Source organism: Manihot esculenta, chromosome 10, assembly GCF_001659605.2.
Source record: "Manihot esculenta cultivar AM560-2 chromosome 10, M.esculenta_v8, whole genome shotgun sequence".
NCBI lineage: Eukaryota > Viridiplantae > Streptophyta > Magnoliopsida > Malpighiales > Euphorbiaceae > Manihot > Manihot esculenta.
In genome coordinates, this window is record NC_035170.2 from 15,015,208 (window position 1) to 15,042,565 (window position 27,358).

At 42.4% G+C, this 27,358-nt stretch overlaps 1 protein-coding gene across 1 annotated transcript; it reads right to left on the reverse strand.

Moving 5' to 3' along the window:
- Positions 1-19,783: 19,783 nt before the first annotated feature.
- On the reverse strand, positions 19,784-23,040 carry LOC110624863 (D-3-phosphoglycerate dehydrogenase 1, chloroplastic). The gene is made up of 4 exons (XM_021770278.2): positions 22,403-23,040; positions 21,005-21,492; positions 20,820-20,915; positions 19,784-20,689 (listed from the first exon to the last, which is right to left on the reverse strand). Exons 1-4 carry the CDS (start codon positions 22,935-22,937, stop codon positions 20,018-20,020), a joined length of 1,791 nt encoding a protein of 596 aa, XP_021625970.1. The 5' UTR covers positions 22,938-23,040; the 3' UTR covers positions 19,784-20,017.
- Positions 23,041-27,358: the final 4,318 nt, after the last annotated feature.

A 27,358-nucleotide genomic window follows, 5' to 3' on the forward strand; every position in this document is an offset into this window, starting at 1 on the left:
GGCCTTTCAACACAATCTGTCATGCGGTAGGTTGTAGTTTTTTAATTAATACGAATATTTAAAGTTATAAAAATTAAATTTATATTTTATTTACTCTTTATATAATTGTATATGTTTAATTGGAATATAATATTAATTTTATAATATTAATAATATTTTTTAAATTTAAATAAAATAATTAAAATATAAAAATTAATTAATATAATCTAAATTAATTATTTATATTCTACTATTAAATTTAAATTTAATCGTTAAATTTAAAGAAAATGTGTTGTTATTATTTATAAAATTAATATTTTAATATAACTAATAATTATTTAAAAAAAGCTTTAGATTTTATGAATTTCAATCATTATATTTTAAATTTTTTAATAAATATATCTAAATTAATTTTTCAATTTAATTTAATTTTTAAATTTAATTTATTTTATTTATAATTTCAAATGATATATTTTTAAAAATAGATAACTCATTTTTAATATGTTTTTAATCAACAAATATAACTTTTAAGATAATTATAAATCAATAGAGCAATAATATTAACTCTAGCAAATTAAAAAGCACAATCCTCTTTACTTAAAAAATTAGTTATATTTATTATATTTTTTCTTATTAAGGTTGATGACCGCTGGACTTTTTCACCCTGATTTGGGGCCAGGCTCAGGGTACCAGCCTATTATTTGGAGGCCTTCAAGTCTCCCGCATGAACCAGGTCCGGTCCGCTCAGTTTTAAGACCGGGCTCCAGTTATCTTCCTCAATCGGGCCGACCCAGTCCATACGGCCCATTAAACAAATCCTATCTGGGCTCAGCTTTAATCCTATCTTCAGGCCCAGTTCGACATCGGGAAGGGGATCAATCCATCTGTCTTGTGGGTCCATCCGCATGCGCGCCCGGGGAGAATCAGAGGTCGTTACGCATGGGGTAGGGATCTGATATTCTCGTACGTCCGAATCAACATGGCAGGGACAGGTGGCTCTATGAGAGACAGTTTGTTATACGTCACTAGCAAACAGAAGAAAACAGATAAAAGGAGAAACACTCTCCTCAGGGAGGGGGCTTTTTTTTTGCTAGTTTTACATAACCCTTGTAAAACCCTATTTTCTGGATCTCAGATCATCAATTGGCGCCGTCTGTGGGAACGAAGGAGATCTTCTCATCACCAGAAGTTCCACTCTTACAAAACCTACTGAGATCCACGATGGCTAATCACAATGAAAACAACAATATTAACACTCCCAATGACCTGAGCTCTGCCCAAGAGGGGCAGCAGTTCTCTTTTTCCAGTCCTACAACTCCAAACAATCAATCACCCATCCTTTTTAACCCCTCGCCAAGCCCGGCGGGGAATGTGTCCGGCGCTGCCTTGTCCAACCAAGACCTCCAAGCCATCGCCCTTCAGTTACAAAACATCGTCCACTGGCTGGGGCAGATAATGCAACAACGGGGCCTCAGCACCCCAGTAAATGTGTTGCCGGTGGTAGAAGAGCCCCGGACCAATGAACCTCAACCTACCTTCAACCATCCCCAAACTGTCAGCCGAGAAACTGGGGACGGGGGGCGAATGGCTATAGAAGAGGAGGAACCGGAAGCTAGGGTCCATGGAAGGAGGGTGAGGGAGATGATTGAGAATGATGGGGCCGACAGTTATTCTGCCGGAACGACCAGGTGGACGAGAAGCGAAGCGGAAGAGGAGGAGTACCACCTAGAGAAGAAGCCCAGGCAGGAAGAGTAAAGTGTAGACCAGAAGCTGCAAAAGATGAGAGAGCAGCTCTTGGCCGAGCTGGGAACGAAGGATCAGAATCAAGCTCTCCTGCCCACCTCTTCACCCTTCTCGAAGTGGGTACAGCAGGAGACCGTCCCCAAAAAATTCATGATGCCGCCCATGGCCGCATATGACGGAGCTGGGAACCCCCGGGAGCATGTCTTGAACTACAAGACTTTCATGGAGCTGCAGACTTTGTCAGATGCCTTGATGTGCAAAGTGTTCCCAACGACGCTCTCGGGGCCAGCACGGGCGTGGTTTAATAGCCTCAAGACCGAAAGTATTAGAAGCTTTGGAGATCTTGCCACTCGCTTCATCAGCCGCTTCATCAGCCGGTTCATCGCCGGGGTACCTACAGATAGGAAGACGAGCTACCTAGAGACAATCAAGCGGAGAAGGGACGAATCGCTCAGGGAATACGTCGCCCGTTTCAATACGAAGGCCCTGCAGATCCCCGAGCTAGACGAGGGTAGAGCGGTGGAAGCCATGCAGAAGGGAACGACCTCACTTGAGTTCTTTGGCTCGCTGAGTAGGAAGCCTCCCACCTCACTGGCGGAGCTGATGAAGAGGGCTGAAAAGTATATAAGGCAGGATGATGCCTTGGTAACAAGCAGGTTTGCTAAGGGAGTGGCAAATATGGGGAAAGCCCCGAAGGAAAGGAGGCCGGAGAGACACGAGAAGAAGCACGGCAAGAAACCTGAGCCTTACAGACAACCATGGGAGAGAAGGGACCAAAGACCCCTCCCTCCTCGGGTCTCAGAGCAGAATCCACTCCCTTCATGGGTTCCAGAGAAGCCGACCCCACTCAATGCCTCTAGAGCCGAAGTGCTCATGGCTGTCTAGAACAAAGAGTTCCTACAATGGCCCAGACCTATGAGAACTGAAGCAGATCAACGAAATCCTGACAAATACTGTCAGTATCACCGCACACACGGCCATGATACCAATAACTGCTTTCAGTTGATTACTGAGATCGAGAGGCTGATAAAGAGAGGATACCTCAAGAACTTTGTGAAGAAACCAGAGGACAGAGACCTCAGCCTAACCCAGCAGCCCAAGCACCGAGGAGAACGGGACCCGGACCAGTGAATGATGGGTCTAGTGGGACCATCAACATGATTGTGGGAGGCACAAGAGGTCAGATGAGCTGAAGAAGGAAGAAGAGGAGCCGAGATGGGGAAAGTAGCAATGTCGAAGTCGTGCAGGTCGTCAAACACTCTCCAGTGGCTATCACTTTCTCTCCGGAGAACGCTCAGGGAAAGAAGCCTGAAGCTGGGAGACCTAGCCCTGAGAAACCTAGAAGCTACAGGAAAAAGAGCGACAGTAGGCAAGTTGGCGCCGACCTGGGAGGACTCCTTCAGAATAGCAAAAGTGGTCAAGCCAGGGGTATACCGAATTAAAGATATGCAGGGAAACCCTGAGCCTCATGCCTGGAATATCCAGCACCTGAAAAGGTACTTCCCCTGAGATATTATCAAATGTAAAAAACCAAGTGTACTCTAAAGCATGATAATAAACTAAGACGTTGATTATCGTCTAACTTCTTTATTTGTCGTTACTCACATTGCTTTCATGAAAGAAACAAAAAGAAAAATGGAACAGGCATAAAAGCCCACAAACTGACCTGAGACATAAAGACCTCAGGGAGGTAGAAGACCGGGATCCCCAAGATCTCCTGGAGCAACAAGTCCAGGATCCCCAAGATCTCCTGGCATAACCGAACTAAGACATAGAGACCTCAGGGAGGTAGAAGACCGGGATCCCCAAGATCTCCCGGAGCAACAAGTCCAGGATCCCCAAGATCTCCTGGCATAACCGAATTGAGACATAGAGACCTCAGGGAGGTAGACGACCGGGATCCCCAAGATCTCCTGGAGCAACAAGTCCAGGATCCCCAAGATCTCCTGGCACCACAAACCGACCTGAGACATAGAGACCTCAGGGAGGTAGAAGACCGGGATCCCCAAGATCTCCCGGAACTATAAGTCCAGGATCCCCAAGATCTTCTGGCATCACAAACCGATCTGAGACATAGAGACCTCAGGGAGGTAGAAGACCGAGATCCCCAAGATCTCCCGGAACAACAAGTCTAGGATCCCCAAGATCTCCTGGCATCACAAACTGACCTGAGACATAGAGACCTCAGGGAGGTAGAAGACCGAGATCCCCAAGATCTCTCGGAACTACAAGTCCAGGATCCCCAAGATCTCCTGGCACTATAAACCGACCTGAGACATAGAGACCTCAGGGAAGTAGAAGACCGGGATCCCCAAGATCTCCCGAAACTACAAGTCCAGGATCTCCAAGATCTCCTGGCATAACCGAACTGAGACATAGAGACCTCAGGGAGGTAGAAGACCGGGATCCCCAAGATCTCCCGGAGCAACAAGTCCAAGATCCCCAAGATCTCCTGGCACATAACGGCCGGCGAGATTCTCAAGATCTCCCGGAGCGAAGCTAGGCCCCGACCTCCCAAAGGAGCTCAGGTCCTAAAAGAAAGGGACTCAGATCTCATACGACAACCAAAGGAGGCAAAGCGCCATGCCGACCTTAAGAATACGCTAAAGTAGATATAAAAAGTCTAAATCCGAACTCGGATTACAGGCTAGTAAGATACCGACCCAAAGATTGATTGATGGCACTAAACCGGCTCGGCTAACCCAAAGGAAGATCTAAGCAACAAAGAACTCAGCCGGGGCATACCCAAAAACTGAATCATCGGATGAAGAACAACAAGAGGCCAAAAGTGCCGACTTGAAAACACGAACTCGGAAAGCCAAGCAAGAGAGAACTGTAACGACCCCAAAATGGACCGTCACCGGCGCTAGGATTCAGGTCGGCTTAAGGCCGCCAGAACCCGTAGCAAGCCTGCTATACTCTCTGTGTACCTGTAAATCTCATACATGATCATACATGTTTTGTGAAAATAAAAACTCTTTTCTGAACCAAGGCTCAACTTGTGCATGCACTATCTCTGTACTCTGTACTCATGTACTCTGTACTCTGTATCCCTGACTAGAGCTTGCTCTAGATGGGTTAACTCATACCTGTTAAGCCTGGTTTTGTGCCGGATTCTAGCCGGGTATTACAAGAACCGAGCTCGAAAAGCTCAAAAACAAACTGAAGACAACAAACCTCTTATAAACTAAAAGGAAATCCAATGGCGTGAGCAGATAAGGCCCCAGCTTCAATTCTCGTCAGAACAGAACTAAAAAACAAGAAGGCCAGCCCTGCTCATCACTTTAAAGGGTACATGATACATTTCCCTTTGGTTATAAAGGCTATACGCCTGAGCTCGTATATATGAAATAATGGAAAGAAAATGAAAGTGTAATACCCGGCTAGTTCAGGCATCGGAAACTCTTACCGTCCGGTGGAGTTTCGAATGTCGGAGTGTTCTAGAAGGGTATAACATGGGTAAAACAATGTTTAACAAAGGTTTTCTAAGTGTATTTTAATGTATGTTATGGTTTTAATGCAAAAGAAACTGAGTTTTGGAAGAAAAGACCAAGGAGGCAATTGCCAGGTTCGGCCGCCGAAAGTGAAGTTCGGCCGCCGAACATGGAAAGGCTTCGGGAGCGCCTTTGGCCTCCGAAAGTCTTGTTTGAACGAGCCAAGGTTCGGCCGCCGAAAGTCAAGTTCGGCCGCCGAACTTGCATGAGTTTAGGGGGCACGTTAGGCCGCCGAAGGTCTTCGACCAGGCCACCTATAAAAGGCCCTCAGATCGGAAATGGGAGAGTTTTCTCCCCATTCTCGAGCTCAGGTGAGTTTTGTCCTCCCTTGGCCGTTTTCATGTTCTTTCTTCATCTCCTTCATGTTTTCATGAGTTCCATGGTTATTTTGAAGAGTTTTAAAGCTTAAACGGAGTTTTAGGAGCTTGGAGCTTTTGGAGCTTGGATTCTCCACATCTCCAAGGTTCGGATCACACCAACCCTCGATCTCCAAGAGGTTAGTGTAGATCTCTGCTTTTCTTTATGTTTTAATGAGTTTTAAGTAAGTTTTAAGGAGATTTGATGTATGTGTTTGGGTAGAGATGCATGATAGGGTTTATGTGAGTTTTGTGCCCAATGTATGATTACATGATGTTTTGTTGGGGTTTTAAGTTAGTTTATGCCCCTTTTTGCATGTGGGAGTGAGTATGCATGTTTAGGAGAGTGTATGTAAGGATTTGGGCATGTTGAGTTTGGTTTTTGGCTTAGCAGAATCGGACCTGTCGTCCAGAGGGGACCAGGTTCGGCCGCCGAAAGGAGTTTCGGCCGCCGAACCTGCATGGGAGGCAGTCTTTAGGCTGCCGAACGTGCCCCCGAAGGAGGGACTTTCGTTTCTGTCCCAGGGTTTCGGCCGCCGAACCTGCCGCCGAACTTACCCGAGTTTCGTCTCTGGAAGGGACTTTCGGCCGCCGAAGGTGCCGCCGAAAGTGCCCTGTCCAGCCGTTTCTTGGGTGTTTTCCATGCATGTTTAAGTGATGTTTAGAGGGGTTTTTGGGGAGTTGTTTATGAGTTGTTAGAATGTGTTTGGCACCTCATTCGAGTCCACCTGTGTAGGATCGGACCCGAGGGATCGAGGAGGCCAGTAGTGCTAGCAGTTGCAGAGTCAGTCAGCGTCTGCCAGGAGGTGAGTAGAACTAAACTTAATCTTTTATGCACAAAATCTAATGCCTAAAGCATGTTCATGCATCATGATTATGTTTAGTAGGTTGATTGCACTAGTTCACGAATATGTTGCATTGTATTATTTCATGTTGATGCTGAGGTAGGTTTGGACCAAGGCGACTTCAATAGCCCATATCTGTCATTGAGTCTTGGGTGAGTCTTTTGAGAGCCGGACAAGTACATATAGGAAAGTCCTTGTGAGCTCTCTGTGGACTAGGCACCCTGTCATGTATGTGAAAGTCCTGTGTGAGCTCCTTTGGGGGAGCCGGGCACCGACAGAGGGATTTTTGAGGTCATGTCCGATCCTTGAGAGTAAAGATGCTAGCAATTCAAAGGAAACTCTCTAAAAACAATCCGTGGGGAATATGCATCTGCATGAACCCCGAGACGGACCAGAGAAAGTTATGTGATTTACTTGTGTTATGACGCATTTCATGAGAGCATGTAATTAATGAACTGTTTTCTATGTTTCTACTCACTGGGCTTTTTAGCTCACCCCTCTCCCCTAACCCCAGTGTTGCAGGTTTAAGTCAGAGCTCAGAAGTCAGCAGGGTAAAGATTAAGAGACGTGTGTTTTATGTAATAGTTTATGTTTATGTATCAGTTTAGTAGTTTTAGAAGTGGACATGTAATATAAGTTGATGTAATGTAAATTGAGATAATGTATGTAACTGATAGTAGAGTTTATGTTTATGGATTAGAGTGTGCTTGGCCCTATAGACTGGTTAATCCCTGTTGATGCATGGTTATGTAATGTTTTTATGTTGAGTTGAGAACCAGGCTTGTTGTATGTAATGTTGACCCAGCTAGAGCATTTGATGAGGGCTCTAGCATGGGGAAGTGTATGTTCACAGTTATGTTGTAGCATACGGATCAAGCTTGGTGTATGTTCAGTTTTACAGGTTTTATGTTAAAGTTTTTGATCATGTGTGGGATTTGACCAGGTGATAGTATGTATGTTTGGCTTGCTACGGGTCCCGGCGGCCTTAAGCCGATCTGGATCCTAGCGCCGGTGGCGGTTCGGGCCGTTACAGAGGGGTATCGGTTTCCGGGCTGTTACAGAATGGTATCAGAGCTTTGGGCCTCAAGAGTACGGTGTTTTGAGCAAGGATGCTCAGGGATGAAGGTATCCCACATCGGAAAGAGGTTAGCCTTAAGGTCATAGAAGGGCAAGCACAATAAGAAAGATCAAGAGTAGAATCATGTCCACTAGGATAGGATGTTGAGTCCTGTCTTGCTATGATGATGTGATATGCCATGATTTCATGCATGTGCATAAATGCTATGATGTATGACATGTTATGTATGCTATGTATGTATGATGTAGGTTCATGTGTTTCCACATGGACCGTATGATGCTGATGTTGTTTGATTGCTTGTGTGTTGTTCTTCAGAGGAGCCAGAATGCGAGGTGCTCGTCGATCTGTGGAATCGACTGGAGTTCCATCTGAGAGGGAAGGTATGGACACCTTTCCCCCTGCTCTGCCAAGAGCGCAGTCTTGGGGAGTTAGCAGATGGGAAACATCAAGGGACCCTGGAAGGTCTTTTGATGCAAGCAGAGAAGCGATGGCTCCAAGAAGGATGTCAGCTAGTATGAGGGAAGTAGAGTCAGATGTTCAGAGAAGGGATGTCAGTATGGGAGTCAGAGTACCTGAAGAAGGTATGGGAGATTCTCAGGAGGATGCTCAGACTCAGGATTCTAGGATTTCAGGTTCAGGAGGGATTGATCCCTCCATTCTGAGTACAGCCGCCACTAGAAGAGCGAAGTGGGGCAGAACCCTTAGGGGTAAGAAGAAGAAGTTTTGGCAAAATTTGAAGGCTAGTTTGGGTTTTGGTGGCTCAAGCTCTGGCTCAGGCAGTTCAAGGTGCTTGAGGTGCGGAAGGCCGCACAAAGGAGCCTGTCGAGTTGGAACGACAGCTTGTTTTCGGTGTGGACAGGAAGGACACCTAGCACGTGAGTGTCCTACTGTGCCCAGGTTAGTACAGTCTCAGCCAGTAGCTCCAGCCGTGTTTCAGGTTAGTGGTCGAGGCAGAGGAAGAGGGTCAATCCCTCATTCTTCAGGTTCCCGTGGAGAAGGTCCGTCAGCTTCAGCTCGGATCTTCACCCAAGCTCAGCAGGAGGCAGACACATCGAACACAGTGGTGCCAGGTACGCTCACTTTGAATGTTCTGATGTGCATGTTTTTTGTGAACCCTAGTGTTTTTCTCTTTCTTTAGTTACTCTAGGAGCCGTCGAGAGGTTGAGTTGATAGCTTCTGGGCTAGAGTGTTCTCTTTGGGTCAGCGGACTCACGTGTGATCCATCTGTGGCAGAGTCAGTCTGCTAGTTCAGTTCTGTGTCAGTTGAGGGTAGATGCCTTCCACCCGACTTTGAGGTCCTAGACTTGACTGTCTGGACGTCAGTTTAAGGTTGGACTGGGTTTTTCTGCTCGCGGTGCTATCTTGGTCTGCAGAGACAAGGTAGTCAAGTTCGGAGGACAGGATGGGTCAGCGGTAGTCTTCTAAGGACAGAGTAGGGATGCCTAGAGGTTTGATGTCAGCCTGTCAGGTTCGTAGGGTGCATAGGAGGGATTGTCAGAGGGTTCTAACCCTTGTTTGGCAGTTTAGTAGTCAGGTCAGGGAACCCGCCTCCATGCTTGTTGAAGAGAGAGAGAGAGAGAGAGAGTTCTTAGATGTCTTCCCAGATGAGTTGTCAGGTTTACCATCTGTCAGGGAGACAGAGTTTGGAATAGGAATGGTGTCTGGACGCAGAACCATTTCTTTCCATCCCTACAGGATGGCACCTGCAGAGTAGAAAGCAGTTGTGGGACTTGGTAGACAAGGGTCTTATCCGACCTAGTACCTCACCCTGGAACACTCCAGTGTTGTGCGGGAAAAGTAGGATGGATCCTTGAGTCTTTGTAGACACTGTAGACAACAGTTGGACAAGGACACTACCAGGAGTAGGTAACCTCTACTTTGGATTGATGGTCTATTGGGTCAGCTGGCAAAAGTCGGTTGTTTCCTAAGATAAATCTGAGATTCGGGTTTTGGGTTGCTGAAGGCTAGAGCAGAGGAGAGGTTAGGAACAGAAGAAAGAGAAGAACCGAGAATAGTGATAGTAGAGAGAGAAAAGGTATAGCAGAAAGAAAAGTAAGAGCAGAGAAGGAGGAAGAAGGAAAGTATCAGAGTAGCGCAGCAGGAGCCTGTAGAGTTCAGGAGCTTGGAAGTTCTTACTCCAGCGTATCGGTATCTCTCTTGGAGAGAAGTTAGGCATCGCTTGCTTGTTGTATGTTATGTGTTGTTTTAACATTCGAGGACGAATGTTTTTGTAAGGGGGGTAGAATGTAATACCCGGCTAGTTCAGGCATCGGAAACTCTTACCGTCCGGTGGAGTTTCGAATGTCGGAGTGTTCTAGAAGGGTATAACATGGGTAAAACAATGTTTAACAAAGGTTTTCTAAGTGTATTTTAATGTATGTTATGGTTTTAATGCAAAAGAAACTGAGTTTTGGAAGAAAAGACCAAGGAGGCAATTGCCAGGTTCGGCCGCCGAAAGTGAAGTTCGGCCGCCGAACATGGAAAGGCTTCGGGAGCGCCTTTGGCCTCCGAAAGTCTTGTTTGAACGAGCCAAGGTTCGGCCGCCGAAAGTCAAGTTCGGCCGCCGAACTTGCATGAGTTTAGGGGGCACGTTAGGCCGCCGAAGGTCTTCGACCAGGCCACCTATAAAAGGCCCTCAGATCGGAAATGGGAGAGTTTTCTCCCCATTCTCGAGCTCAGGTGAGTTTTGTCCTCCCTTGGCCGTTTTCATGTTCTTTCTTCATCTCCTTCATGTTTTCATGAGTTCCATGGTTATTTTGAAGAGTTTTAAAGCTTAAACGGAGTTTTAGGAGCTTGGAGCTTTTGGAGCTTGGATTCTCCACATCTCCAAGGTTCGGATCACACCAACCCTCGATCTCCAAGAGGTTAGTGTAGATCTCTGCTTTTCTTTATGTTTTAATGAGTTTTAAGTAAGTTTTAAGGAGATTTGATGTATGTGTTTGGGTAGAGATGCATGATAGGGTTTATGTGAGTTTTGTGCCCAATGTATGATTACATGATGTTTTGTTGGGGTTTTAAGTTAGTTTATGCCCCTTTTTGCATGTGGGAGTGAGTATGCATGTTTAGGAGAGTGTATGTAAGGATTTGGGCATGTTGAGTTTGGTTTTTGGCTTAGCAGAATCGGACCTGTCGTCCAGAGGGGACCAGGTTCGGCCGCCGAAAGGAGTTTCGGCCGCCGAACCTGCATGGGAGGCAGTCTTTAGGCTGCCGAACGTGCCCCCGAAGGAGGGACTTTCGTTTCTGTCCCAGGGTTTCGGCCGCCGAACCTGCCGCCGAACTTACCCGAGTTTCGTCTCTGGAAGGGACTTTCGGCCGCCGAAGGTGCCGCCGAAAGTGCCCTGTCCAGCCGTTTCTTGGGTGTTTTCCATGCATGTTTAAGTGATGTTTAGAGGGGTTTTTGGGGAGTTGTTTATGAGTTGTTAGAATGTGTTTGGCACCTCATTCGAGTCCACCTGTGTAGGATCGGACCCGAGGGATCGAGGAGGCCAGTAGTGCTAGCAGTTGCAGAGTCAGTCAGCGTCTGCCAGGAGGTGAGTAGAACTAAACTTAATCTTTTATGCACAAAATCTAATGCCTAAAGCATGTTCATGCATCATGATTATGTTTAGTAGGTTGATTGCACTAGTTCACGAATATGTTGCATTGTATTATTTCATGTTGATGCTGAGGTAGGTTTGGACCAAGGCGACTTCAATAGCCCATATCTGTCATTGAGTCTTGGGTGAGTCTTTTGAGAGCCGGACAAGTACATATAGGAAAGTCCTTGTGAGCTCTCTGTGGACTAGGCACCCTGTCATGTATGTGAAAGTCCTGTGTGAGCTCCTTTGGGGGAGCCGGGCACCGACAGAGGGATTTTTGAGGTCATGTCCGATCCTTGAGAGTAAAGATGCTAGCAATTCAAAGGAAACTCTCTAAAAACAATCCGTGGGGAATATGCATCTGCATGAACCCCGAGACGGACCAGAGAAAGTTATGTGATTTACTTGTGTTATGACGCATTTCATGAGAGCATGTAATTAATGAACTGTTTTCTATGTTTCTACTCACTGGGCTTTTTAGCTCACCCCTCTCCCCTAACCCCAGTGTTGCAGGTTTAAGTCAGAGCTCAGAAGTCAGCAGGGTAAAGATTAAGAGACGTGTGTTTTATGTAATAGTTTATGTTTATGTATCAGTTTAGTAGTTTTAGAAGTGGACATGTAATATAAGTTGATGTAATGTAAATTGAGATAATGTATGTAACTGATAGTAGAGTTTATGTTTATGGATTAGAGTGTGCTTGGCCCTATAGACTGGTTAATCCCTGTTGATGCATGGTTATGTAATGTTTTTATGTTGAGTTGAGAACCAGGCTTGTTGTATGTAATGTTGACCCAGCTAGAGCATTTGATGAGGGCTCTAGCATGGGGAAGTGTATGTTCACAGTTATGTTGTAGCATACGGATCAAGCTTGGTGTATGTTCAGTTTTACAGGTTTTATGTTAAAGTTTTTGATCATGTGTGGGATTTGACCAGGTGATAGTATGTATGTTTGGCTTGCTACGGGTCCCGGCGGCCTTAAGCCGATCTGGATCCTAGCGCCGGTGGCGGTTCGGGCCGTTACAGAGGGGTATCGGTTTCCGGGCTGTTACAGAAAGATGTTGAGTCAGCTGTTAAAAACCAAGCTCAGGGGAAAGACCTAATGAGGTCAAAATCTATGAAAGAGTACAGCTTAAAAATTTTTTACCCTTAAAGTAAATCCAGCTCGGAAAAAGCCTGCAGATAAGAATACCCTTGTGAAATTGGAAAGTTATTAAGTCAGAAGCCAAGTCTTTGGTTAAGTTTTCAACCCTGATTAGCTTAAGAGCAAGCAGTAAGGGACTGTGTGCTCAATCCCTTATAAATTATGGGGAATAACTTAAAGGTTTTATTCTTAACAAATTAAACAAGTTATACTTGTAATAGTATAAGTAGCCCGATGAAGTTGAAAAAATAAGCAGAGACAAGAGCTGTTCAAGTATGCACAATAAACAGAAATAAATCTTCATTAAAAGAAAAGTATATTACAACGTATTCTAATCACCCACACGGGATGGAGGGAAAACAGTCCTTAAGGGACTTATACTCCTAGGTACATCATCACCTACACTATCTTTATCTACATTTGCACTATTTACATTATCATCTGGGAGAGGTCTGGCACCCTCCTGCACAGACCCCTCAACCCCCGTGAAGGGCACAATCTCCTGCCCTGGAGGCCCAGCGTCTTCATCCCTTGACACGGAGCCCACCTCAGAAGGTCCAGTGGCAATACGAGGAGCCCCTTTGGGCAAAGGCCTATCGTCCTCCCCGTAAAGTACCTCCTCGCCATCAGAGTCTTCCTCTGCAGCTCGGAGTTCAGTCAACGGGGTAGAGGGAGCGTATCTGGCTGTCCTTAGGCCCCGGTTGCATCCAGAGACGAACATGCGAAAGCCCTTATTCCATATGGCTGTCTTCATTTCGTCAGAAGCTTTAAACTCCGCAAGTGTAATACCCGGCTCGAGTCCGGCATCGGAATTCTACTTTCCGATGTAGGTTCTTAATCCTAGCGCCGGTGACGGTCCCTTTTGGGGTCGTTACAGCAAGTCGCTTCTCGCAGGCCTCAGCAACCTCGGCTTTAAAATCAGAAGAACTCTTGAAATTCTGGAGGCAAGCTTCACAGGCCTGCTCGATCTCTTTCTTCAACTTGGGAGACTCCTTATATTCCATCAAACGCCTCTCACACTCCAGTTGGACCCTATCTTCAGTGAGCCCGGCATCCTCGAGCAGGGCTGAGCATCTATGCTCCAAAGTCCTGACCTCATAGCAGAGCTTTTGATTGTGAAGCTTAGACTCCTCTGCCGCTGAAGCTAGGTCTCTGATACGATCAGAACTCTTACTCAGCTCCTGCTCGAGAACCTCCACCCGAGCTAGTGCTCCCTCTTTTTGAATCTTCACCTTATCAAGGTGAGCCTGAGCTCCTTCAAAATCAGCCTTCAAGGCTACGTACTAACGCCGGACCTTGTCCCTCTGACTCACAGCCTCATCCCTTTCGCGAAGGGTCTCTCCACCATAGAGGACAGCTGCTTCAAGACTTCTTCACAGCGGACCTCAGCTGCAGCTGCCCTCTCGTCAGATTCCTCAAGAACCCTTCGGGTGTGAGACAACTCTGCTTCCAGGGACTTGACATGCTCCTGTGCCTCAACTGTCTTCCCGTCAGCCCTTTTTAAGGCCTCCAGTGCTGTGTGCAGCTCTATCGGGAGGGACCTAGAATGCTCTCGAGCTGCCGCAAGGTTGCTCCTGGCATCACTGATTGCAGAAAGGTTCTCCTCCAGCTGCGCCTCCTCAATCCGACGATCAACAGATTCTCGGAGAGAGAGGTCACGAGCGTCCACCTCCATAGAGAGGCCCATCACCTAGTACAAGAAAGAAAACAACCGTAAGGGTAAAGAAATCAAGGAAATTAAAATGAAAACAAAAGGGATAACTTACCATCAGGAGCATCTCCCTGATCCTATCTCCGAGCTCCCCTCGAGGTAGAGACTGGAATGCCGCCTGCTCTCGTGTGAAGCCAGCCAAATGGCCGATCAAAGCAAGCAGACGAGAGTCCGAAGCCTCTGTGATTCCCCCGAACATTTGCTCCAGCAAGATCTCCGCTACAACGCTCGCCGGAGTTTGATGAGTGATGTCCTCCGCGTTCAAAATGTCGTTGTCAGGAGCAGACAACAGGGATATCACAGGGACAACCTTCTTCTTTTCAAGAGGAGGGAGAGTTGGAGCTGATCCCTTGGAAGCTTCCTTTTTCTTTCCAATAGGAGGGAGAGCTGGAGCTGATCCCTTGGAAGCTTCCTTTTTCTTTCCAATAAGAGGGAGAGCTGGAGCTGATCCCTTGGAAGCCTTGGATTTCTTCCGAGCAGGAGCTGGGACGGACATTTCAGGGGGGGCAGGACGCTTGTCCCCAGCCTTCTCTGTGACACCTCCGTCATTAACAGGGCCGGATCCAACCTCCTCAGGAGTAGGGGCATCTCCGGTAGGGGCCTCCTGGACATCTTCTTCCACAAGAATAGCCTCCATTCTTTTCCCTGGAGCTTCCTCTTCAGTAATGGGGGCCTCGAGCCTCACCTCGGGGACCTCCTCCTCAGCAACAGCGGAGACCTCAAGCCCCACATCAGAAGCGTCCACAGGAGGAAGGACAGGATCTGTCCTCACCAGCCCGGCATCCTCAGCCACTTCAGAAATAACTCTTGGAGCCTCTCCCATCCTTTCAGTAGAAGCACGTCGAGGCCGGGGGGCTTGAGAGGACTGGTGAGCCAAGCCCGACCTGCTGCGGCTGGAGGGACGAGATGACTTGCTACGTTAAGAGCTCGGTCTAGGAGCCTGAGAGGAGACCGGAGGAGGAGGAGGAGGTCGGATAGCTGACCTAGAAGAGATAGCTTCGGCCACCCTTTGAGTAGCCTCCCTCACGGATTGCCCAGCCAGGAGGGCATCCAGAGCAGCGTCCATGCTCTCCCGGGACAGCACGAGATTCTTGGGGGGCTTAATCTGGTCCATTTTCACTGAAGAAGCTGCAAGAGCCACAAAAATAAGACAGGTTAGGACCATTTTCAACAAAACGTCATAAAGACAAAATTAACGCAGGCAGATAAAATAAGATACCAGCGTCCTTAATATCCCGAAGGTTGGACGCGAACAAGCACTTTTCGACGTCATACTTCTTCTCCACAGAAGTCAGTCGAAGGTATCCGACCTGGTCGGAAAGGCTCAGCTGGGGCAGGTCATTGCAACCCAGAGAGACATCCTCCCAAGGGAGATCAAACTCCCAAGCCAACCCCGTCTCCTTCTTCAACTCTACCACCAAAAACCCCTCTACCCAGCCTTTGATAGAGTCCTTATAGCCCGTGAAGATGGACAGTCCTCTTTGAGGGGCAAAGTAGTAAAATTTTTTGCTCGCTTTGACCAACCTGAAGAAGCTGACGAACAGATGAACCGTGGGTGTGAACCCCCAGCTCAGACACACAAATTCGAAGGAAGACATGAAAAGAATGGAGTTAGGGGTTAGCATTCAAGGAGTGATCTCGAAATACCGGAAGACCTCTTTGAAGAACGGAGAAAATGGGAAAGACAAACCATACTCCCTCTGCTTGAGGAAGAAGACTAGACTGAAGTCCCTTTGAGGGTCGACTAGGCCAGGGGGAGAAGGATCAGGGAGAACGATCCTCTCATTCCGGTAAGGAGCCCAGATGTGAAAAAGAGGGGTATCAAGGTACTCCCTGGAGATGAAACTCCTAATGTTGGACGGGGTGATGCTAGACTCTAGGTTGATGACATCGGGGAGGCTAGAGCTATCCATGGCAAAAGAAGAGGCGTACTTGGAGAATAAAGACAGGGAGGCAAAGACAGCAATGTGCTCGGGGAACAAAGGAATGCAAGAATTTGGAGAAGACAGAGGAAATTTGAAATCTGAAATGACAATAAGGTGAAAGGGTGTTCTGAGGCAAATCTTACTTAGACGGCGCGGTCATAATAATTCTCGGTATTTACCCCCTCGCCAGTCGGGCAATAACTGGCGAAAAGGTAAAGGGGCAATTGATGACCGCTGGACTTCTTCACCCCAGTCTGGCGCCAGGCCCAGGGTACCAGCCTATTATTTGGAGGCCTTCAAGTCTCCCACATGAATCAGGTCTGGTCCGCTCAGCTTTAAGACTGGGCTCCAGTTATCTTCCTCAATCGGGCCGACCCAGTCCATACGGCCCATTAAACAAATCATATCTGGGCTCAGCTTTAATCCTATCTTTAGGCCCAGTTCGACATCGGGAAGGGGATCAACCCATCTTTCTTGTTGGTCTATCTGCATGCGCATCCGGGGAGAATCAGAGGCCGTTACGCATGGGGCAGGGATCTATATTCTTGTACGTCCGAATCAACATGGTAGGGACATGTGACCCTATGAGAGACAGTTTGTTATACGTCACTAGCAGATAGAAGAAAACAGATAAAAGGAGAAACACTCTCCTCAGGGAGGGGGCTTTTTCTTTGCTAGTTTTACAGAACCCTTGTAAAACCCTATTTTTTGGATTTCAGATCATCAAATGTGAAAGTTAATAATTAATTTAATAAATTTAAAATAATTAAATTTATTAGATAAAATATAAATTTAGTTATAAATTAGATTGAAATTAAATATTTTCGATTAATTAGACTGATCAATAAATTTTAGCTCTATTAAAATAAATATGATAAATACAATTAATTTTTTAAATAGTGACAATTGTGATTTTTAATTTAATAGTGATATTATTATCATAACATTTATAATCAATAACTTATACATTAATAAAAAATAAAAATATTTTTTTAAATGAAAATTGGGGATTAGACTTTTAAAATGTAAATGAAATTGAAAATAAAAATTAAATAAATTAAACAAAATTAATTTGGTATATATTTATTAAAAACAAGTTGAGAATATAATTATTAAAATTGATAAAATTTAAATTTTTTTTAATATTATTATTTAAATTATATTGAAATATTAATTTTTAGTGCCTAATTAACATGATGATTAAATTTAATGATGAAACTGAATGGTAAAATATAAATAAATTTAGTTTATTAATTTAGAGTATAATAATTAATTTTTATAGTTTGAGATATATTTATTAAAATGCTAATGATGAGTTTTTTATTATTATTTTTAAAATATATTATTGTAATATAATTAAATATTTTTATAATAAATATAATAAATTATTCTCTTAAATAAATTAAATATATTTTTATTAAAATTAAATATAATATAAATTATAAATTAAATATATATAATTTATTATATTTACATGTCAATGTTATTAATAATATTTTTTAACTGTTATATTTTTTTATTTATTAGTACTGAATTATGTAGTAAATTTTTTTTTTTAACCCTCCAAACCCAAAAACCCAAGCCAAAAACTCTTATACAATGTTCAAAAAAGGATTTACTAGAACAACATTTTACAGGCTTTTTATCAATTTAGCAGTGGAAAAATTTTAATTTGTGAATTTGAAATGAAAAAAAAAATATTTATGAATTTAAAATTAGACTCTCCTGATAATCGAAAAAATTATTTAATGCTTAAAATCTAAATTGTGGGGCGCCAGACATTATTTATTTTTTTAAAAACAATCGTGGGCAAGTGTTGTCAGGATTTTTTTTTTTAATTATTAATATATTATAATAAAATATTTATATTATATTAATTTAAAATATTATTTATATTATATTTTTATAATAATAAATATTTTTTTATAATTTTAATAGAGTAATATTTAATAAATTTTTTATTAATTTTTAAATAAAAAATTACTGATATTATATAATTTGAAAGGCATAAAATTAATATTATATTGTAATTAGATATATAAAAATAATTGAATTGTGATTAAATGCATAAAAATAATTTAATAATATAATATATATTTATATAATCATAAAAATTTTTATTATTTTATTCAATTAATACAATAATATTATAATTAAATAATATCAGTAATCTTGTATTGTAATTAAATAATATCAGTAATCTTGTATTAAGACAAGCTAAAAATAGTTATTATATTTTATAAAAGTATTTTTAATATATAAGGATTTAATAGCAAAGAGACTGCATATAAAAATATTTATAATTATAATATTATTCTGCTATTAAAAATATAAAATATCACTTCACTAAATTAATTACTTAATTTATTTATTTTTTCTCTTTAATAAATTATAAATAATTCAATAATCACATAAAATATTTAAAATTATTATATTATCTACATGTTATATCACAACACTAAAATTATTTATAATTTATCAAAAATAAATAAATAAATAAATTTAATTATAAAATAAATTAATTAAATTAATTATCTTTAATAAATATTAATATATTTTATATATTAATCACATTATAATTTTATTTTATAATTTTAAATATTAATATAATTAATATATTAATATTTAATATATTTTATTATTAATATTTAATTTAAAAATATTATTAATTCTATATAATTTCAATATTATAAAATTAATATTATTCTGTAATTATATACGATACTATAAAATTAATATTATTCTATCACTCCACAATAACAATTTAATAAAATTAATAAAATATATTATAAAAAATTTTATAATTAAAAAATATAATATAAATAAAATTATTAAATTAATATAATATAAAAATAATATATTAATTAATTTATACTATTATAATAATTTAATAATTAAAAAATACACACAAAAATATTTAAAATTATAATATTATCCTGCAATTTAGAGAATCGCTTGACTGAATTAATTACTTAATTTATTTTTTAATAAATTATAAATAATTTACATAAAATATTTAAAATTATTATATTATCTTACTATAAAATTTTATATAAGAATACTGAATTTTTTTTTTAAATAAAAATGAGGGGAGTAGAATCTAAAATATCTGGGTTTACACTTACCATGAGACTATATCTATGATTGCAATACTAAGTTATTTATAATTTATAAAAATAAATTAATTAAATAATTTAATTACAGAATAAATTAATTAAATTTATTATTTTTGATAAATTATAAATAATTAGATGATGACGTATAATATTTAATGACATTATAATTTCATTCAATAATAACAGTCCAATAAAAAATAAATTTAATTTTTATAATTTAAATATTTATATAAATTAGTTTATTTATTTATTTATTATTTAAATCATAACATAATTTTATTTTATAATTATAAATAGCAATTTAATAAAAAAATAAATTTAATTTTTATAATTTTAAATATTTATATTAATTAATTTATTTATTTATCTATTTTTTATTAATTATTTAATTCAATATTCTTATATATATATTTAATAACAATAAATAAATTTATAATTAGTATTATTTAATTATAATATTATTATAATAATATATTAAATTAATATAATATAAATATTTTATTATAATATATTAATAATTAAAAAATAAAAAAAAATAAATCATAACCTAACACGCCACGCGATATTTAATAAAAAAAATATTTGACACCACTTAAAAAATAAATAATGCAGTCACCACGCTCGGTTGCCATGCTTTTCCTCCAACTCTAAATTTACAAATTAAAATCCTTCCACTCCTAAATTGATAAAATTTACAAATTAAAATTCCCCCACTCTAAATTTGCAAAAATCCCGCCTAGTCGATAATAATTGTGATTAACGAACATCCGCATGGAAAATTGTAAAGGAAATACATACAAAAGAAAGCCAATTGCATATTCAACAAGCTAAAAGAAAGTATGCATTAAAAATAGATAGTACCCAAGTACACAATCTTATCTAAAGATGGATTATTATTTTCCCTCCCAAAACCTACCACAACATTCAAATCAAAATCGGGCACTACAATGAAGTAATGATCCCATCCCAGAAAGAAGTAAAACACTATAAAAATCATAAAATGGCAAGAAAATTTAGCAAGATGGAAAATTAAGAAGTGATGATGCCACACTACAACTTGAGGAAGACAAACTCTTCGATAGCTGGAATATCTCCAATCTTTTTCAAAGTTTCTCTCTTGGGTTGCTCATCAACTCCAATTGCCATAACAGCTTGCTTTCGCGGAGCAATCCTTCCAACACTCATGAAGCTGACATTCACATTCTCCTCTCCCAGTATGCTTCCTACCTTACCGATCATTCCGGGCTGATCTACCTGTCGGCAGAGTATAATGCTACCTTCCAAGCTCACATCCACCTCAAAAGATCCAACTTTAGTCAAATGGGGAACTCCATCCTTCACTCGTCCCTCAACCTTAATCTCACCAGTGTCTGATATGGCACTGGCAAATTTTGATTCAACATTGGAAATTTGAACCTGGATAAAATCGAGTGGACTCTCAGGTGAACCATCCAGAGTTGTGCGTTCTTCAGTTATCCTTAATCCTCTCTGTTTAGCAGTGAAGTCAGCATTAACCAAGTTCACAAAGACACTGGATATGGGCTCAATCAGACCCTTGGTAATCATAGCCCGGAGCAGCCTGGTGTCAAGGTCATCAGGGGCTCTAGCAGAGCCATAAGCCACTTTAACACTTTTCACACCACTTCCTCCTGCTACAAGCTGGACAGCCAACCTCCCAAGTTTTTCAGCAAGCACAACGTATGGTTTCAGTTCTGTTAGGACCTGCAGCAAAGGAATAACAAGAACAAGGTAAATGATATATTCATCACTATCACACCATTCCCACAAATTAATTAAGCAGAAAAGTTGAGACTGAAGCAAATAAACGATAATGAAGAGGTTTAAATGTTACCTCAGCAGGCACCATTGGTGCATTGACCGCAGTAGCAGCTAGTTCACCTTTCAAGGCACCAACTACAGCTTCAGCTATCTCAATAGCCACCCCTTCCTGCACATCAAATCCAAATGTTTTTAATGTGATAGCAGTAGAAAGAAAGAATGGAGCAAGAGAAGCTGGAAGCTTATAAATAAACATACCTGAGCTTCCACAGTACTAGCACCAAGATGTGGAGTCACAGTCACCTTCTCATGCTGCACCAACTTGCTGTCTTTTGAAGGGGGCTCCTCTGCGAAAACATCCAGTGCTGCCTGAGCAACAATTCCAGCATCTATTGCCTTCACCAAAGCTTCTTCGTCAATCACTCCTCCACGAGCAACATTTACAATTCTAACTCCTTTCTTCATCTTTGCAAAAGTTTCATCATTAAGCATCTTTGATGTAGTTGGGGTAAGAGGCATGTGCAAGGAGATGAAATCTGCATTTGCCAATGCTTCTTCAAAGCTCACAAGATCTACGCCAATTGCACGAGCTCGATCAGCTGGGGCATATGGATCATGGGCAATCACATGCATACCAAGCCCCTTGGCACGCCGGGCAACTTCCGATCCAACCTTTCCAAAACCCATCACAGCCAGTGTTTTCCCAACAAGTGACACACCCACATATTTGTTCCTTTGCCACTTTCCTGAACCACTCCAATACACAAAAGAATTTAGTGCATCTGTAATCTGGACAACAACTAAAGCCTGTTTACCGGTATAAAAAGTTTATACTAGAAAGAAAAACATATAGCAACACCTAGGAAAATTTCATCCACAGCATAACTTTATAACTTGTGATAAAAGAAACTCTCCCTAATTACGTAAGTAAACAGGTAGGTTAGCCGCGAAAATTAAAATATACGAACCCGTCTCAACTCTTTATTATTATCCGAATAAAACTCGAATTAGTTTAATCTTATATTTTAATTAATAATTTATATAAAAAATATTTTTCATTAATAATTTTCATTTAAAAAATCCAATACTTCTAAAGAATATTTAAATTTAAATTTTTAAATAAAAATATATAAAAAATTTATAAATATTATTGTAAAATATATTTTTTATATTAAGTTAATTATTTATATAAATGGGTTATGATAATGGGCAGCCTGTACACGAGACCGAACCCAGTCTGATATTTTTTAAATTAGAATCCGTCTCAAATTTTATTATAATTACCCAAATCTATCTATTAGGATTGGTACCCGATCTCTTGTCATCCCTATCCCCAATCGGAATATTCTCCTAAACTTCCTTCTAAATCCCAAACATCAAAGACTAACAGATCTGAAGAGTCTAGCACTATACTACACTATACTACGTCTTCTTAGTATTAGTTGAAGAAAACTTCACCTACATCTGAAATTTTATAACTTAACAGAGGAAAATTCGTACAATCTCATTATAGTTCCGAAATCTTCTCTCTAAACCAAATAAGTTAACCAAATCAGATATAGAAATCATTTCTTAAGCAAAAGCGTCACTACCAACAACAGAAAATTCCCAAACATGATTTCACTAAAAAAAAAAACTATAAAGATCATATATTACCAGCCTTAACAGAAGCATCAGCTTGAGCAACATTTCTCGCCATGGCAGCCAAGAGCGCGATCCCATGCTCCGCAGCAGCAACAGTATTGGCAGTAGGCGCATTAACGACCAAGCAGCCATGCTCCGTTGCAGCAGCCAGATCCACGTTATCAATTCCCACACCAGCTCTTCCAACAACTTTCAATCTCCCACCAGAAGATTCAAACACCTCACGATTCACTTTCGTCCCGCTCCTTACAATCAAAGCATCGCAAAGGGAGATCTTGGTGCAGAGCTCCTCTGGCGATAGATTATAAGAACAGTCCACGTTAGCAAATTCTTTTAGGAGTTCAAGGCCCGCTTCTCCGAGCTTCTCGGCCACAAGCACTGTGGGCTTTGGGTCGAGGTTGGCGGAGAGTACTATGAAGCGGGATTTGCGGCTGGGATGGCTGACCGCGAGGGAAAAGGCAGAAAGCTTGTTGTTAGAGGAAATAGATAGGGAGGAGAGTCTGCGATTGAGAGATTGAGTGCTGAGATTGGTAGCGGAGGTTGCCATTTTGGGGTTGGTGGTTGGTGGTGGACAAGGTTGGTGTGGACGGAGGGATGGAGAGATCTGAGTAGGCTTTATAGTAGCCCCGAGTGGAGGGGTTTGGTGAGGGTTTGGGAGAAATTAAAAAGCGTCCACGTGCGTGGAATCTGTGTGATCAAATGAGCAAAGAAACCAAATTTAGAATGAATTCATTAATTATATTGAAATTTAAAAGTTAAAATATAATTTACTCAAATTTAATTTACTATTTTTATATCAAATTAAACTCACTCTTAATTTAATAATTTATACTTTATTTTAATAATATTATTAAATGATTATTTTTTATTATAAATTAATTTTTAATATTTGATGTTCATTATTGATAACCGCTGGATTTCTTAACTTCGGACCAGGGCCTCGACTATAGCCAAAAGCCCATCAAGCAGAGGCCCCCACACGCGAGACAAGCCTGACCCGTATGCCTTCAAAGGCCGGGCTCACCCATCTCCTCCATTCAGGCCGGCCCGACCCGCGCCAAGCAAGCCCTCTCCTCTTGGGCTCAGCATCTGGCCCGACTCTCAGCCCAGCCCAGTGTCCAGACCCAACTCAGACAGCCTGGCAGATCCGCACGGATGTACGCATGGAGAGAATCAGAGGCCGTTACGCATGGAGCAGGCGGCTGATACCCTCGTACACCCAAATCTGCATGCCAGAGCCGCGTGTCCCAATCACGGAGAGGCCTTTACACTTCACCATGAGCAAAGCAAAAAGGATAAAAGGGGAGCACCCTCCCCAGACAAACTAAGTTTTTGAGGGAAGTCTAAGAAAGCTGTATTAACCATCATTCTGTAATACAAAACCCTTGTAAAACCCTACTCTATTGGATCTCAGATTATCAATTGGCGCCGTCTGTGGGAAACGAAGGAGATCTTTTCATCACCGGAGTTTCCACTTTCAAAACCCACTGAGATCCACGATGGCAAACCACCAAGAAAGTAACCTTAACATTCCAAATGACCTGAGCTCTGCCCAAGAAGGGCAGCAGTTTTCTTTTTCTAGCCCCACAGCGATGAATAACCAAACACTTGTTCCCCCTAATCCACCACCAAGCTTGGCAGGGAATGCTCCCACTATGACCCTGTCCAACCAGGACATTCAAACCATGGCTCTCCAGTTACAAACCACTGCTCACTGGTTGGGGCAGATAATGCAACAGAGGGGTCTTAGCACCCCAGTGAATGCACTCCCAGTAGTAGAGGAACCCAGAACCAATGAGCCCCGACCCACCTCTGACCACCTCCGAACAAACAGCCATGATGCCGGAGAAGGAGAAGAACCACAGGCCCGAATCCATGCGAGGAGGGCGAAAGAAATGATAGAAAATGAGGAGGCAGATAACTATGCCGCTGAAACAACCCTGGAGACGGGAACGGAAGTGGAAGAGGAAGAGGAAGGTAGCTCGGGAGACGAGAAGATGAACCAAAAATTGCAAAAGTTGAAAGAACAGCTCTTAGCCGAGCTAGGTAAGAAGGATCAAAGCCTAACTTCCTTGCCTACTTCTTCTCCTTTCTCGAAGGTGGTACAGCAAGAGACTGTCCCCAAGAAATTCATGATGCCGTCAATGGCTGCCTATGACGGAGCTGGCAACCCGAGGGAGCATGTCATGAACTATAAAACGTTCATGGAGTTGCAAACTCTATCGGATGCATTGATGTGTAAGGTATTCCCAACAACGCTTTCGGGACCAGCACGAGCATGGTTCAATAGTCTGGAGGCCGGAAGCATCAAAAGCTTCGGAGATCTGGCCACTCGTTTCATCAGCCGGTTCATAGCCGGGGTGCCAGCAGATAGAAAGACGAGTTATCTAGAAACAGTGAGGCAGAAGGCAGGAGAATCGCTTAGAGAATACGTTGCTCGTTTTAACACGGAGGCCCTACAGATTCCCGAGCTAGACGAAGGAAGGGCAGTGGAGGCTATGCAGAAGGGAACAACCTCTGCCGAGTTTTTCGGCTCTTTGAGCAGGAAACCTCCGACCTCACTGGCCGAGTTAATGAAGAGAGCGGAGAAATACATAAGGCAGGATGATGCCTTAGTGACAAGCAGATTTGCCAAAGGGATGGCAACAAAAGAAAAAGCCCCGGAGGAGAAAAGGCCGGAGAGACATGAGAGGAAGCATGGGAAGAGGCCTGAGCCGTATAAGCAGGCCTGGGAGAGAAGGGAACAAAGGCCTCCTCCCCCTCCACGAGCGCTTGAACCAAGGACGCTTCCTCCGTGGGTTCCTGAAAAGCCAACTCCCCTTAACGCCTCCAGAGCCGAAGTGCTCATGGCAGTTCAAGATAAGGATTTTCTCCAATGGCCAAGACCCCTGAGGTCGGAGGCAGACCAAAGAAACCCTGACAAGTACTGTCAGTATCACCGGACGCACGGTCATGATACGAATAACTGTTTCCAGCTGATTACGGAGATTGAAAGGTTAATAAAGAGGGGGCATCTCAAAAATTTCGTTAAGAAACCGGAGGGACAGAGACCTCAGCCCGGACCGGCAACCCAGATGCCGAGGAAAACAGGAGCCGGGCCAGTGAACGATGGATCCAGCGGGACCATTAATATGATTGTTGGAGGAACAGGAGGACGGATGAGCCGTCGAGGAAAGAAGAGAAATCGAGAAGGGGAAATCAGCCAGGGTGAAGTCATGCAGATCATGGAGCATTCTCCTATGACCATTACTTTCTCTCCGGAAGATGCACAAGGCATTCAGATGCCTCACGATGACGCACTAGTCATTGAGGCTGTCATCAATAATTTCCGAGTAAAGAAGGTCCTGATAGATGACGGGAGTAAGGTTAACCTACTGCCGTACCGGGTTTTCTAGTCATTGAGGCTGTCATCAATAATTTCCGAGTAAAGAAGGTCCTGATAGATGACGGGAGTAAGGTTAACCTACTGCCGTACCGGGTTTTCCAGCAGATGGGAATTCCGGAGGAACAGCTAGTTCGAGACCAGTCACCTATCAAAGGAATCGGGGGTGCGCCGGTGTTCGTTGAGGGAAAGGTGAAACTGGCTGTCACCTTGGGAGAGGCGCCAAGAGCTCGCACTCATCACGAGGTATTTGTGGTAGCCAAACTCCCATTGTGCTACAACGTGATTCTGGGAAGGCCGGCGTTGTTCGATTTCGAGGCTGTCACTAGCATCCGATATCTGGCACTCAAATTCCCAACAGAAGGAGGAGTGGGAGTAGTTAGGGGCTGTCAAGAAGAAGCAAGGGCTGTATACCTGGCTACAGTGGCAGAGCCGAGCTCAATTGGAGAAGCACTTGACTCGGAAGTTCTGGAGGTCAGGGATGAGACCAAGGAGGCCCGGACAGAGCCAGTTGGAGAACTGGAGACTTTCTCCCTGTCAGAAGTAGAAGCAAGCAAAGTTTTCAGCCTCAATGCCAACCTCACCCAAGAACTGAAAGATGAAGTAATGGTTTTAATCCGGAGTCACGCGCCGACCTTCGCATGGAAGCCCTCTGATATGCCGGGAATTGATCCCAAGGTAATGACGCACCGGCTGAATGTCCTCCCTGAAGCTAAACCGGTGAAGCAAAGGAAGAGAGTAGTGGGAAGAGAAAAACAACAGGCCACCCGGGAGGAAGTGCAGAAGCTAGAGGAGGCAGGTTTTGTTAGGGAAGTAATGTACCCGCAGTGGTTAGCAAATCCTGTGTTAGTCAAAAAAGCTAATGGCAAATACAGGATGTGTATAGATTTTACCGACCTAAACAAGGCCTGCCCTAAAGACTGTTATCCCCTCCCCGATATTAATAAAATGGTCGACTCAACGGCCGGTTTTGATTACATGTCTTCTTTGGATGCTATGTCCGGTTATCATCAAATCCCGATGGAAAGCTCGGATGAGGAAAAAACCTCATTTATAACCGAAGATGGGACTTACTGCTACAGAGCTATGCCCTTCGGGTTGAGAAACGCCGGGGCAACTTATCAAAGATTGATGAATAAGATCTTTAAAAACCAGATTGGCAGAAACGTGGAGGTGTATGTGGATGACATGGTGGTCAAGAGTTCAACTTTCCAGCAACACGTTGCCGATTTAAGGGAGGTATTTGGGGTGCTGGATCAATATAGAATGAAGTTGAATCCAGCAAAATGTGCCTTTTTTATCAGGGGAGGGAAGTTCCTGGGGTATATGGTGAGCGGAAAAGGGATCGAGCCTAATCCGGAGAAGGTGGAAGCTATACTAAGTATGCCGGATCCGACCTGTGTAAGGGATGTACAAAGATTAACCGGGAGAGTAGTGGCGCTCAACCGATTCATGTCGAGGTCGGCAGAGAAATGCTTGCCATTCTTCAAGAAATTAAGAAAGATGCCAAACTTTGAATGGACAGAAGACTGCCAAAAAGCCTTTGCAGAGTTGAAGAAATATCTTAGCTCGCCCCACGTGCTCAG

Excerpts from the sequence above, each read along its gene's own strand:
- LOC110624863 (XM_021770278.2), bottom strand. The coding sequence starts at position 22,937 with ATGGCAACCTCCGCTACCAATCTCAGCACTCAATCTCTCAATCGCAGA. Across the intron at positions 20,916-21,004 it reads CTAGTACTGTGGAAGCTCAG|GAAGGGGTGGCTATTGAGAT; the intron begins GTATGTTTATTT and ends TTTGATGTGCAG. Across the intron at positions 20,690-20,819 it reads CACCAATGGTGCCTGCTGAG|GTCCTAACAGAACTGAAACC; the intron begins GTAACATTTAAA and ends CCTTTGCTGCAG.